The 12,431-nt window shown below is 46.6% G+C and overlaps 1 protein-coding gene across 1 annotated transcript; it reads left to right on the top strand.

Annotated features, from left to right (window-relative positions):
• The first annotated feature begins 2,169 nt into the window (after positions 1-2,169).
• Positions 2,170-10,633, top strand: LOC125758239 (solute carrier family 13 member 5-like). The gene is made up of 6 exons (XM_049415232.1): positions 2,170-2,288; positions 2,951-3,058; positions 5,537-5,717; positions 7,289-7,450; positions 8,261-8,401; positions 10,446-10,633. The coding sequence occupies exons 1-6, from the start codon at positions 2,170-2,172 to the stop codon at positions 10,599-10,601; spliced, it is 867 nt and encodes a 288-aa protein (XP_049271189.1). The 3' UTR covers positions 10,602-10,633.
• The last annotated feature ends 1,798 nt before the right edge of the window (positions 10,634-12,431 follow it).

The following is a 12,431-nucleotide window of genomic DNA, read 5'->3' as shown; positions in this document are numbered from 1 at the left end:
AGAGGACTTTCATGCTGCGGTGTGGAACCCTTTACCGCAGGAAGTACCTGCAGATCCGGCGAGTGTTACTGCTATCCGTCGCCTACTCGGCAACTCTCGGCGCTGTCGGTTCGGTCTTCGGCAACCCAGCCTCCCGGGTTCTCCGCACGGTGCTTGAAGAGTAAGAAATCAACACCTACAGAGCTCGCTCTGTTGGTTCGCTCGTTTCATTTATTTGCTGCCCTTCGATACAGAGCGTTGTAGTGTTGACAAAAAATCTGAAGGTGACTCTGATTGTTGACTTAAGTGTCTGGTAGCGGCAGTCGCACGTCGGCGGCGTTCTTTGTACCATGGTGTATTCCTCGGGTTAGCCTTTGTGTTTCGTGTGCTGCTGATGCGGATCTCAGAATACACGTAGAAAGAAGTGCGTGGTTAAGATCTGCTCCACCAGGTGTTGCAACGATCCAAGCTGCTCTCAGGATAAGCGTTTGCTCCTTCAATGAACTGATTCAATTAATTTTTGTTGACAGTTAAGTGCTCCTTATTTTATGCAAACTTATGCTCCGGTGTCGTATGTATCCAATTTAACTCTCATATTCAACCGGAACCATCGATTTCGCAGCTGTTTGATTTTTTTAAAACATATTTTCGACTAGAAGTGCCGGGAAGAGAAACAATAGATTCACTCGTTGCATGTGCCACAAATAGAAATACGCGATTGCAGGCATTGACAGATTGTTCTTGATAGAGTGGCGAGAATGAAGGACAGAAAAACACGAGTAGTTCCTTCTGTCTACCCTTGGTCCACATGTAAACTTCGCCTTGTAACAACAAATTAGCCCTATCTGAAACCTTTTGGCACAGTCTTAGTATTACAGCGTTTGTATGGAAGAAAAAGATACGGCCATCGGCGGCATCGCAACCTCGCAGCTTGAAAAAGAGGGCGCTTAAGCTTGCATTTAATTTAGCTTTCAGGCTCCGTACCGGTGACACATGCAAAGACAGTAGGCGTGCAAACACGGACGCAAGAGAAGTCACTGCTGACCCACAGGTCACGGGTTCGATCCCGGTCGCGGCGGTCTCATTTCCGTCGAGGCGAAATGTTGGAGGCCTATGTACTGTGCGATGCCAGTGCACGTTAAAGAACACCAGATGGTCGAAATTTCCGAAGCCCACCACTACGGCGTCCCTCATAATCATATCGTGGTTTCGGGATGTAAAACCAGATATTATTATCATTAATAGAGAAGTCAGCTCAACAGAAATACCTACAAAACACTGAAAAGGCGCACAGCGGCCTAAAGTAGGCACAAATACTTGCATAAAGAAGAAATGCCTGAACCGTTATCGCTCGCGTAGACCCCCACGCGTGCCAGATTGATAGGCGTTAGCCTCTTGCCTGGGCCTGTGCAGATAAGTATTTGTGCCTACTTTCTTTTTCCGCCGCTGTGCATCCTCTCATTATTTAGTCGGCAATTGTGTTGCCCTGTTTTCTCTTCTGTCCTGTTCGCACGCAGTCGCTTATCACGAAACCCTACCAACTAGTTCAGCTTCGTCATTCTAAACCAGTGACTCTCATACGGATCACTTCGTTCTTTTGCCCTGACAGGCGCTACTCGTTCGACCGGCTCAGCATGTCGTCGTGGATTGTCATCTGCCTGCCTATCTCTGCCGCTGGCATCCTGGCTTGCTGGGTAGCCGTATTCGTCGCCTTTCTCAAGCAATAGTGAGAGCGCTTGCTTTCGTTTCGCTTAAAACGGTGCTTGTTGACAAGCTTGGAAGCAAGCGCATGCTCCGATTTCGAAGCACCACTGAAACCGCTCTTTTTGAATCCGCCCGCTGTACATTGGCGGGGTGCACCTTAATTCGCGGCATACAACGCATTCCGCATCTAGGCCTAGCGAAGCCGCTGCGTCAGGGATTTAAAACAGCGATCTCGAACTGGGAATAAAAGAACAAAAAAGAAAGCAGAGTACCTTGTTTGAATAGAGCCATCAAAAAGGCAGTGAAATGCTAAATGAGATTGCGGCGCCGACGTTCATAATTACTATGACTATGGGGGATACAATGGTGACGGTGTTTTGACCGAGTGCTACGAGCGAGCCCGTAAAGTACTCTCGGTTGCCCTTTGAAGAGAAGTCGTTTCTTGATACAATTATGCGACCTTTGTTTAAATATGACCATGAGAAGATGACCCTGTCTTCCCTTTTATCTGCCTCTTTGTGCAGTGACTGCGAAGAGGACGAAGAAACGAAGGAGAGCATAGCGAAGATACTGGAAGAAAAATACCGCGCTCTCGGAAACTTCAGGTGCAACTCATATTGGAGTTCGTGTGTGTGTGTGCGTCAAAACAGTGCCAATCTCAAGCTTTGTCACTGTGCACGATAGTGCGCAGTGACATGCTAGTAGTCGGTCTGTAGCACATTTCTGACGTGGAGTGGATGGGCCCGTTTTTTTTCAAGGCCCATGAACGATTAATTCGTTCACGGTTCCTGTAGGAGTTTCTTGTGCCGCCATTCGGAGACGCATTGACCCCGAAAATCTCGGAGGACGCGACGTCAGTTCAGCCCTATACGCGTGACGTTTACCCGCCGAGATCATCGTCGGAAGTCGTTGTTTAAGCATAATATTCGCTAACTTGCTTGCGAGGCACGCTGTTACGAGTGATGACTTGCACTTTACGGCTACCATTAAAACAAAAAGCGTATTATTGCAGTTTATCAGTATTGAAATTTGAAGCAGAGACTGGAAAGATAACAAAATAGCTTGAGATGAAATTATAAGGGCCGCGCAAAAAGCGTTCTAAATAAATAAAAATCACCAGCATATATTTCAGCTGGCATATGTTACAAGCTTGGTTATGCAGAAACTGCGGCTTTGGCTTCGATGCAGCTTGAGCTGACTCATTGAATACGTTTAAGGAGCCGTAGATTATGTTGGCCTAAATCCCCGCACCGTTTGTTCTGCGCAGTAAGCTGGAGTTCTTCGTCATGAGCTGCCTTCTTGGGCTTTTCGTCGCGCTGCTGCTCCGGTCCGAGTTTGCCACGCCGTACGCTTTGCCGGACGAATTTGGACTGGTGTAAGAAAGAATTAGCTCTTATTTATTATTGCTGGCTAAATAATAAATTCGTGTATCTACGTGGCTCTATAATTAAACCGTCGCCATGTTAATGCTCGAAATTTGCACGGAGGTGTCATACATCAGCAGATGTTTCTTGACGCCGCATTTGTATGTCGTATTGCTGTTTCTTTCTGAATGAGTTAAAAACTCGCGACTTTATTCAATTAAAAAAAAAGTTCTGCTCCTGTTAAGTCTTTCAGGTTAGGACAGCTTACAATGTTAACTCGAAGCGACCGCATGAATGAATGAATGAATGAATGAATGAATGAATGAATGAATGAATGAATGAATGAATGAATGAATGAACAACTTTATTTGTCCCTGGTTAAAGGGAAGGGGGCAATGGGACAGAGGGTGGGGGGGGGGGGGGAGGAACTACTTGAAGTAGGCCTCCTCTACCCTCTCAGCCCACTCCAGGATGACTTCCTGAATGTTGGGCCTCGAGCTGCGCAAGGCAGCCTCCCACTGCTCCTCATTAGAAATTAAGCGTGTCAGGAAAGGGGAAGAGAGATCTTAGGGCAGCGCCACTTGATGTGGCTTAAGTCTGCTGTAAAGCGGCACATGAAATCGCCACGTATACCGTACTCACGTTTGAAAAAAAGTGACCTCTTAATTTCAGCGTAACGACTGCGATGAGCAATTGTTCGCAGTAACAGCGTCATGTGGCTTCAAATCTGGCCACTAGAGGCAATTTTGGCTCTGATATAAGCGTTCCAGTAAAAGCTACGCCGATGTGGCACGAACTGTAGACCCTCGAAACGAGAGTACGTGCATATTTACTTAGCCATAACTTTTCGCGTTTCAATCTGTGAGTATACTCTGCACTCCAGGCGTTCACGTAAGTATAATTGAAACGATTTCACGTATTCTCTTGGAGCCACGTTCTAGAAAAAGACACATTTTTTCTAGAGGATGGCAGAATAGACTGAAGTATGCAGCGTCCCTAGTCCAAGATGCTTTGCCCTGAACCGGCCAATAACAAAAATAAGTGTATTTCAAATGAACGTATTGAACAAGTTCACCTAGTCAGGAGGTGCGGATTTTAATAGTATTCCATAATTATTTTGAGGTGATGCATGTTCGCTATGCGTATATTTGGCAATTATACGGAATAATCTATTTCTTACGGGTCGCAATCTTCGCTGAATACCTCGTACACGAAGCTGACATTTCTCTCCACGTTGCTTCTTTATAGGGTAGCGTTGCCGTCCTCGTTGATTTTTTTTTAAATTACGCTGATGTTCTCTTCCTGTGAAGAACGTCTACTAACAATGGACCGAATTTCCCGCATGTCTATCGCCACTGTCATCAAGCTCTTTATCAGCAGGTTGTATAGTTATTGTTCGACTAATAAAAAAGTCGCAGTTTCGCCGCAATGGCGAAGCAATGAATGCGATAGCAACAAATTGTAACGCGAAGAAAGGAAAGCAGCTCGAGATATCCAGCGCGTCAAACAAGCGCAAAGGACGCACGAAAAGAACACGCACAGGACGAGCGCGAACTATCAAGTGTCACAGCTCGACACACAAAGCTCGCTGCTCAAACATAAAGAAGGACGCATGAAACGAACGCGCAGGTATAAACAGGACGAGCGCGAACTGACAACTGTCACAGTTGTTACTTATTTCTGTTTGAACAACGTTCTCCTTCCGCAAACGCGGCTGCTGCAGCGAGCGAAGTGACCTTCGTGCGCTGTGTAACTTCAGCGCGGAAATCGCGGTGAAAGCACAAGATATACACCCCCTCCCTCCACGAGATAAGCGCGCGCGCAGGCGACCACGCCCTGTACGGTGAAGTGCAGGGAGGCGCGCACGCATCGCTACGAGCGGGGCAATGACCTTTAAAGCGCGCCACTCGCGAACTTCGCGCCATCTCGCTGGTGAGCAAGAAAGCAAGCTGAAGTAAATGGCGTATATAAATAGCTCGCCGTTAGCATGCTGAAAGCCGGTGCTTTTCGTGGCCTAGCCGTCGAACGTCGAGCGCTGCGGAGTGAGAGGTCGCCCGTTCGATTCCGCGCGTCGGAAAGTATTTTTCTGAATTATTTCTCTTTGTGGGTTTTACACACACACACACACACACACACACACACACACACACATATATATATATATATATATATATATATATATATATATATATATATATATATATATATATATATATATATATATATGGGACATGACGGCGACGCCGAAGGCAAAAACCAGCCGAGAGGGTTCATATAATAGCTATCGCAATAATATTTTCACCCCTTTAATTAATAATAACCCGCGTACTTCAAGTCTTGTTTGATACACACAGTGGAACGTCGTGCTAACGTATACAACGGCCACGTAGCAGCCGTGCCTCGGCAATGCGAGAGCAGAAAATTGAGTCAATGCGTGATCTCTCAAACGGAATGCAATGCCTCAGACAACCTCCTTGAACGCACTTCAGAGGCCTCCAAGACACGACGCTCGTGTTCGTGTTGGTGCTGGTGTTCTTCGCGACGCCGCAAGAGCCGTGCGAGCGGCTCTTCAGCGAGTACGTGCTCGAGTGGAGCCTGGTGCAGCGGAAGGTGCCCTGGAGCGCGTTCATCACTTACGGAGGCGGACTGTGCGTCGCCGGCGCCATCAAGGTACGCGCTCGATCACTGCCCTGCAAACACTTCCTCATCTACGTCTTCCTTGAATATATCCGAATAAGACACAAGTTAACAGAAAGAGTGAGGCGTTAAGTGATGGCGAACTGTCGAACAAGCAACATCACTCGAGCCGCTGTGTCGTCGAAGGGTCTTATCTTGCTCTGAGAAAGACACGTCTTCGAAGCGTTGGCTGCCGTAGTATTTCTTGCTCGAAAACTTCGTATTCCATCACTGCCCAACACAAAGGTAACACAAGGAATGAGAGGGAAGACCACGTGGCGAGTTGTCTTAACGATAGCCCGGGTGTTAATTTGGTGCTAAACTTCAGAGGGCGAATTCTGTACGGGACATAGAAGAACACACAGACACACAGGACAAACGCGTGTATATATGCGTGTTCTTCTACGGTCCCGTACCAAGCTTGCGCTCTGAAGTTTAGCATTATGAACCAACTAGCCCAGCAACAAACTCTCTTAAGGTTAATTTGCTGCTTCATAGCAAGAATCGGTACCAACTGGCCCCGATTTACCATCCGTATAACATCTCATTTCTTGAAAATTTGCGGAGAGAGGTTGTCAACTTGCCTTCGCTAATGAACAGTTTATTGTGCGAGGCATCTGCAAGTAGGCAGGGTATCATTCGCGAAAGTGCAGTGTCAGATGTGGCATGCTCCGTAGCCCCTCGACATCTTGCAAGAAAGACACGATTATATTAGTAGCGTTATGGATTGTTAACCGAGTCGTATCCGTGTGTGTGCTGATTTAATTGTACAGCATAGGTAATATTTTTTTACTCAGCTTGAAAGCTCATACCGCGCGCCACTAACTTCTAGATTCATTTCCGTGGAATGTAAGCATGCACGGTAAAATTAGATTCTTTCAGTAAGCTTTACAGATGATATGTGAAACGGCTCTCTGATAGCTGCCGGATCGTCCTTTTGCGTATTAACCAACACGACTGTTATGTGTCGTACTTGATAAGATCCCAGGAAATTTTCTTTTGCAGTTACTCCCATGAGCAACTGAACTCGTCGTAACTGCATGGTCGCAAACTACGAGGGTTATGGCTGTAGAGGTGGTGCAGGTGTTCAGACGTATTGTTAGCGCCAATCCTAACGCATATTTTGAATGTTTTGAATTATAATTGTGTTTTATACGCACTGTAATATCCGTGTTCCGAGGCTGTCACGCGAAAACAGAAAGAAAACTACTGACACTTTTTTAAATGCGAACAGCATTTTAGCTGCTTCCCTGCAATTAGCACCTACCGACCGGGCGGGTATCCAACATACGATACCGCATATAAGTCAGCAATGAAGTTGTTTCCGTAGCTGCAAACGAGGAGTTGCACTTGGGTTAAATATTTATTCGATTAGTCACCGAAGTGGTCGTTCTCCTTTACGTAAGAGCGCTTGAACAGAGATCCTTCTCGTAAGTTGAAGTAGTTCGTCCATTTTCTTTACTTGGACTGTACGTTAAGTCAGAACAGTGTGCGTGCTGACAGTTTCTGATTGCTTCTCGACAATGATTTAGTTCTGACTGACGTCAACGTGTCTCCTCTCGCAGGAGTCCGGTCTACTGGCGTGGCTGTCCAGCGCGATGATGGTTATGCGCCACTGGCACCCGGTGTTCGTGCAGCTCGTGCTCATGCTCATCACCACGGTGCTCACTGAGGTCAATAACGACACCGCCGCGGCCACCGTGCTCATCCCCATCGCCTGCGACCTCGTGAGCCTCTCCTAATCCCCTGAAGCATTCACTGCGTAGAAATTAGCTTTTATTTCAGTGCATACCATGCGTTGTCTGGCTTTGATCGTGGGTAGTTTCGGAAAGCCATGTTTAAAAACGCATCGAAAAGCTTGAATAAAATCCATCCATTTTCGTGGGTGTGGTGAGAAAACCACGTAATTTACATCAGCGGCGCTTTATCGAATAATTTTCATCGTACCTCTGGCAGCCATTACTACTTGATCATAAGCGGCAAACGACGACACATGACATGTTTAGTCGCCTGTTCGAACAAAGAGTCATGTTCCTTGCTGTCCGGCTGAATTGATGTTGAGGACGCTGTCTTCCTGGTTTCTTCTATCCAGATTCTCTAACGGGGTACGATCTATACTGCTGGCCAAAAATTACCGTGTTTACTTGCATATTACTAGCACAGCTTAACACTGCCAAATTTTGCCTGGCGTTGGTTAATGATGGCTAATGATGAATAACGCTCACAACCCGTTCAATAATGATTGCCAATGTTGGTTTCTGCTGACTAACCATTGGCAAATGGCGATTAGTGTTAATAAATTATAGTTGGCGATTGCTTAATTATGGAAAGCAGTAGTGTTCGCTATGGTTAACTTATGTTGGCTACCTAATGTTTTAACCGTAAGGCTGTCTTCAACCTGAATCGAATGATTGAGTCGTTTTTCCTCCAAGTCTTCTGCGCAGCTCAATTATTTCATTATTATTCTCCGCTCTTTGGATTCAAATGCATGAGTGGTCAATCTCGCTGAGCGAGTGCACATTTCGAAAACTGCGCAGGCCGAGTCCACGCTGGTGAACCCGCTGTATTACGGCGTGCCCGTAACAGTCGCCTGCTCGACGGGCTTGCTGCTCCCGGTGTGCTCGCTGCCCATGGCGCTCGTGCATGCCAACCTGATCGAGTACCGGCTCTCCAGCGTGGTGCGTGACAAGTCAATACCTCGAAATAAGTATATGTTGCATCGCTATATAGCGTGTTGCTGTGTACCACCCGCCTATGGACTGGTAACACTTGCTGAGCGTATACGTAAACATTGAAAGCTTGTGTTCAGTGTGGAAAGCTTCGGCTAACGTTACTAAGGTGTCACGAAGCGCAAGGAAGTTGATGCCAAAACAACCGACTCGCAAACACATTTATAAACAGAGAGTTAGCAGGTAAAAACAAACAAAGAAACAAAAAAAAAACATTCGGGAGTTTTACATACCGAAACCAAGTTATAATTATGAGGCACGCCGTAATGGGGTCCCCGGATTAGTTTTGAGCACGTGAGGTACATAAACGTGTACATAATTTAAGTGGACGGGTGTTCTTGTATGTAACATGTAGGCGAACCCGCACCCTTGTGCGTAACAGCGCAACGCCGTCAACGTTGCCATCACGACGGGTCAACACGCGGGTTACACACTCCGGCTCTAAGAGCGCTACGCAGTCGGTAAACCTAACTGAATGATATCCGTATGGTAGCAAGCATCAAATAATTGCCTACATTGTTTAACTTAAACTGAAAGTCTTCGCGCACCACAGCACGTTTCCACTTGCGTGACTGCGCTTGAATCGGCAAATATTGCAATGAGTCCAGTTGGCGGTGCTGTTGCGCTGATTCCACTGATTCAAAGTTCTCACGATGCACCAGCTAAGCCACAATTCGATCTTGCTTTTTAAAACCACGCAGTTTGAATCTGAAACTCGTCTTACATCAGTGCAAGACGCTTTAGAAGCCACTTTTGTGACTTTTTGTCCAATTCGCTCTACATGATCGCTTTAAAATGTTGCTGCTGCATATTGAACTGAACATGCACCATACGTAGCTTGAAAGAGTGATTACTAAATGCCAGAAATACAGTGTAGCCATGCGGTTTCGAAAGAGATATATTAAGCTCCATTATTAATCATGTAATGCTTTTAGCTTCCGTTTTCAGCGACCTTCAAGTGATTGAGCGAAAAGCCAGAGAACCGTCATCCGGGCACTCAAACGACAACATCCTGGCATCGTTGCGAGAACAAAACGGGTACATCCGGGCAACCAGTCAGAAGTTAAACTACTGTCTCTGGCCCTAAAACCTTGGCACAGTACCGCACTGCATACGCTAGTTACTGTCCAAAGAAGTTAAAAAAACTCCGAAATCTATCACTGAAGCTGTAAATTCTAGTACGCAGTGGTTTTATTTGTCATTTCCAATAACGACGTTCCCATAGATGGCTTGCACCGACTTCACGGAAACCCCGTATGTTGGAGCACCAGCATGTGGAGACGCGACGCTAGCGATGCCACATTAATGCTATCAAAACATCACATGCAGGTTATTTCATTACGCACGCGCAGAGGCGCTCCTGCCACGTCGTCTTCACATTGTCGCGATTTGTTTGTCATCAAAACCACCATCGTGGAGTACCAGTACATTCAGAAGCGGCGTCCATGACGTCACGTGCAAGCCATCTATAGGCCTGATACAGGGAACCATACACTTTGCCTGTGCACTTTTCAACGCCAACGGTCATGAGCTACGCAGTGCGAGTTTTGCCGCCTCCTTAGAGAGATGGCGCCACGCTGCGTGCGGCGTTAGAGTTGCTTTATATCCTACCTGAAGCTAGCATATACAGCACCTGTATGCGGCGCACTTGCGACAAGGTTCAGTTCTAAACAGGTTCATTCCGGCTTAGTAAGCTTTCTGGCCTGCGTCGTATTGTGGCTAGCATCTCCAACAAATCTGCTTTGCCGGTATACCCATTTCGTGCTTGCATCTTGCTCACGAATATTGGAGAGCCAACCATTTTTAACGTCATGCCTCGCTGTGGTCCAAACGCAAAGGAATGTATAAAAAAACAGTTGCAGTCTAGCCCCGGGCACAAGTAGCAATAACCGTTGGAGAAATTAAGTTTATTCAACTCTATTTTTACGCAGCTGTCGCCAGTCTTTTTCATCCGTCGGAGAAATTAAGTTTATTCAACTCTATTTTTACGCAGCTGTCGCCAGTCTTCTTCATGAAAGGCGTCACCATCCTGGCCATTTTCGTGTCGGTCCACACCACCGGCAGCTATTACTACAGCTTCAACACCTTTCCGCAGTGGGCCAACAAAACCCTGATGGGGATCAACAGCACAGCCAACCAGTCGCTCTAGCGTCGCGACTGAATTTTGGATGCGTCTAATAGCAATTAACGCGATACGCAATGATTGATATACGATTAATCGCCGAAATAAATCCGTCAACCAATCGCTCGTCAGAGACGACGGCGCTTCTTAGCCTTGTGCCGCCGTCAAAAATGCTGACGCGCTGTGAAGCCGATGCCTATTGCCGCGGCTCCTCACTTTCGCCATGGTCCACTCGCACGGCTTTTCCACTCGAAACACGGTTGTTCTGCAGTACGGTAGCGCATTAACGCATTCACTTGCTTTTATTTCATATTTCGCGGGATTTATCAGCACGTGCACGGTTCTCGTTTACGAAAGGGAACACGTGATCGCGTGGCCGGCGCTCTGCGGCGGCTGCCTACAGCCCCTTCAACCGACAGCTAACGAAAGCACGCCCGCTTTTGGCGTCATTTATTGGCAAACAAAATAACCAGTACTTGCCCATGGACAAGCGCTGTTAGATTACACTGCCTCTCCGCCCGCGCAACGGACGATGCCTGCAGCGCGTCGTCTGCTGCCAACAAATCGAGTGAGGTGCGCCAGCACGGCGCAAGCTGATGTCAGAACAGCAGATGTCAATTTCCTGGCCTCTCCAGTAGTGGCGTCACATACACGCGCTAACGTAGGCTGTTGCTGCCTTGAGAAGACAAGACCACGTGTCTAAACGTTGGATCCAGCGACATCCCGTGTGCTAAGGATTCTTCATCGCTTCAGGCTTCCATCTTCCCCTGACCTCCTACATTATTTGGATTACTATGCAATAAAGCATGTTCCGTTAGAGTCCGCCTCTTCGTTTACGGAAGCTTCCCCGTCACCACAAATGCGTGTCACGCTCTTCCCCGCTGCGGCAACTTCTTTATTCTATATGTTTCCTTTACGTCACCATTACAGCGCTTAAAGTAAATCGTAGATCGTGGCTTGTTGGAACGTGGTTTGAGCTAGTATACTGAAGAACAAACGTAAGATTACTAGATATATCAGTTAAGATCCACTTTCGCGGTCGTGTTTTCGAATTTTGGGCAAAAACGTGATCGCATTAAACGCGCGAGCATGCATTATTTCCAAGGGCCGCTTGCCGGGAACAAAACCAACAACGTATTAGGCCGATAAACGTATTATGTAGAATGGTATAAACGAGATTCTACCGTAAAGATTTTATTCTCTCTCGGCGGTCTTTTAGTATAGTGCTAGAATTACACACGCTACAGAATTACACTAGCGCGCTCGGGAGCAAAGGATAAAAAAAGAAAAAAAAAAGCGCTCACGGTTATGACGTGCGTTGCCGTACGCACGTAGCTTCTTGCCCTCTTGTTATTTCCCCTGTGTAGCTTTTAGCGCGCACGCTGGGGCGAAAGGCAAGAGAAATTGCTTACAGCGTGCGACAAATTCATATGTAATCATATCGTGGTTTTGGGACGTTAAACCCCAGATGTTATTATTATTATTATTATTATTATTATTATTATTATTATTATTATTATTATTATTATTATTATTATTATTATTACAAATCCCTATGACTCCGCTCGCACTTGAGGAATTCTAAAAATTTTTGCGGCAGCCGATTCCTGAGGCAGTAAACTACGATAGTGAGGTCATTACCTGGAAAAATGTTGCAGGGCTGCTTTAAGGCGGCATGCAATGGTTTTGCGGCCAGTTGTCATCACCAAATGTTTACGTGATACACGACGCCTCGTCATGAGGGGTTGTGCTGGCGAACTTCCCAGGGTTTAAATATATACGCAATCATAAACACTCGAGGCAGCGGACCGGAAATCAGCACCTCGGTGGCGAAGTCATCTCACGCGTAATTCGAAG

The sequence above is a fragment of the Rhipicephalus sanguineus genome, chromosome 4 (assembly GCF_013339695.2).
Source record: "Rhipicephalus sanguineus isolate Rsan-2018 chromosome 4, BIME_Rsan_1.4, whole genome shotgun sequence".
Taxonomy (NCBI): domain Eukaryota; kingdom Metazoa; phylum Arthropoda; class Arachnida; order Ixodida; family Ixodidae; genus Rhipicephalus; species Rhipicephalus sanguineus.
This window is presented reverse-complemented; position numbering and strand designations above follow the sequence as displayed.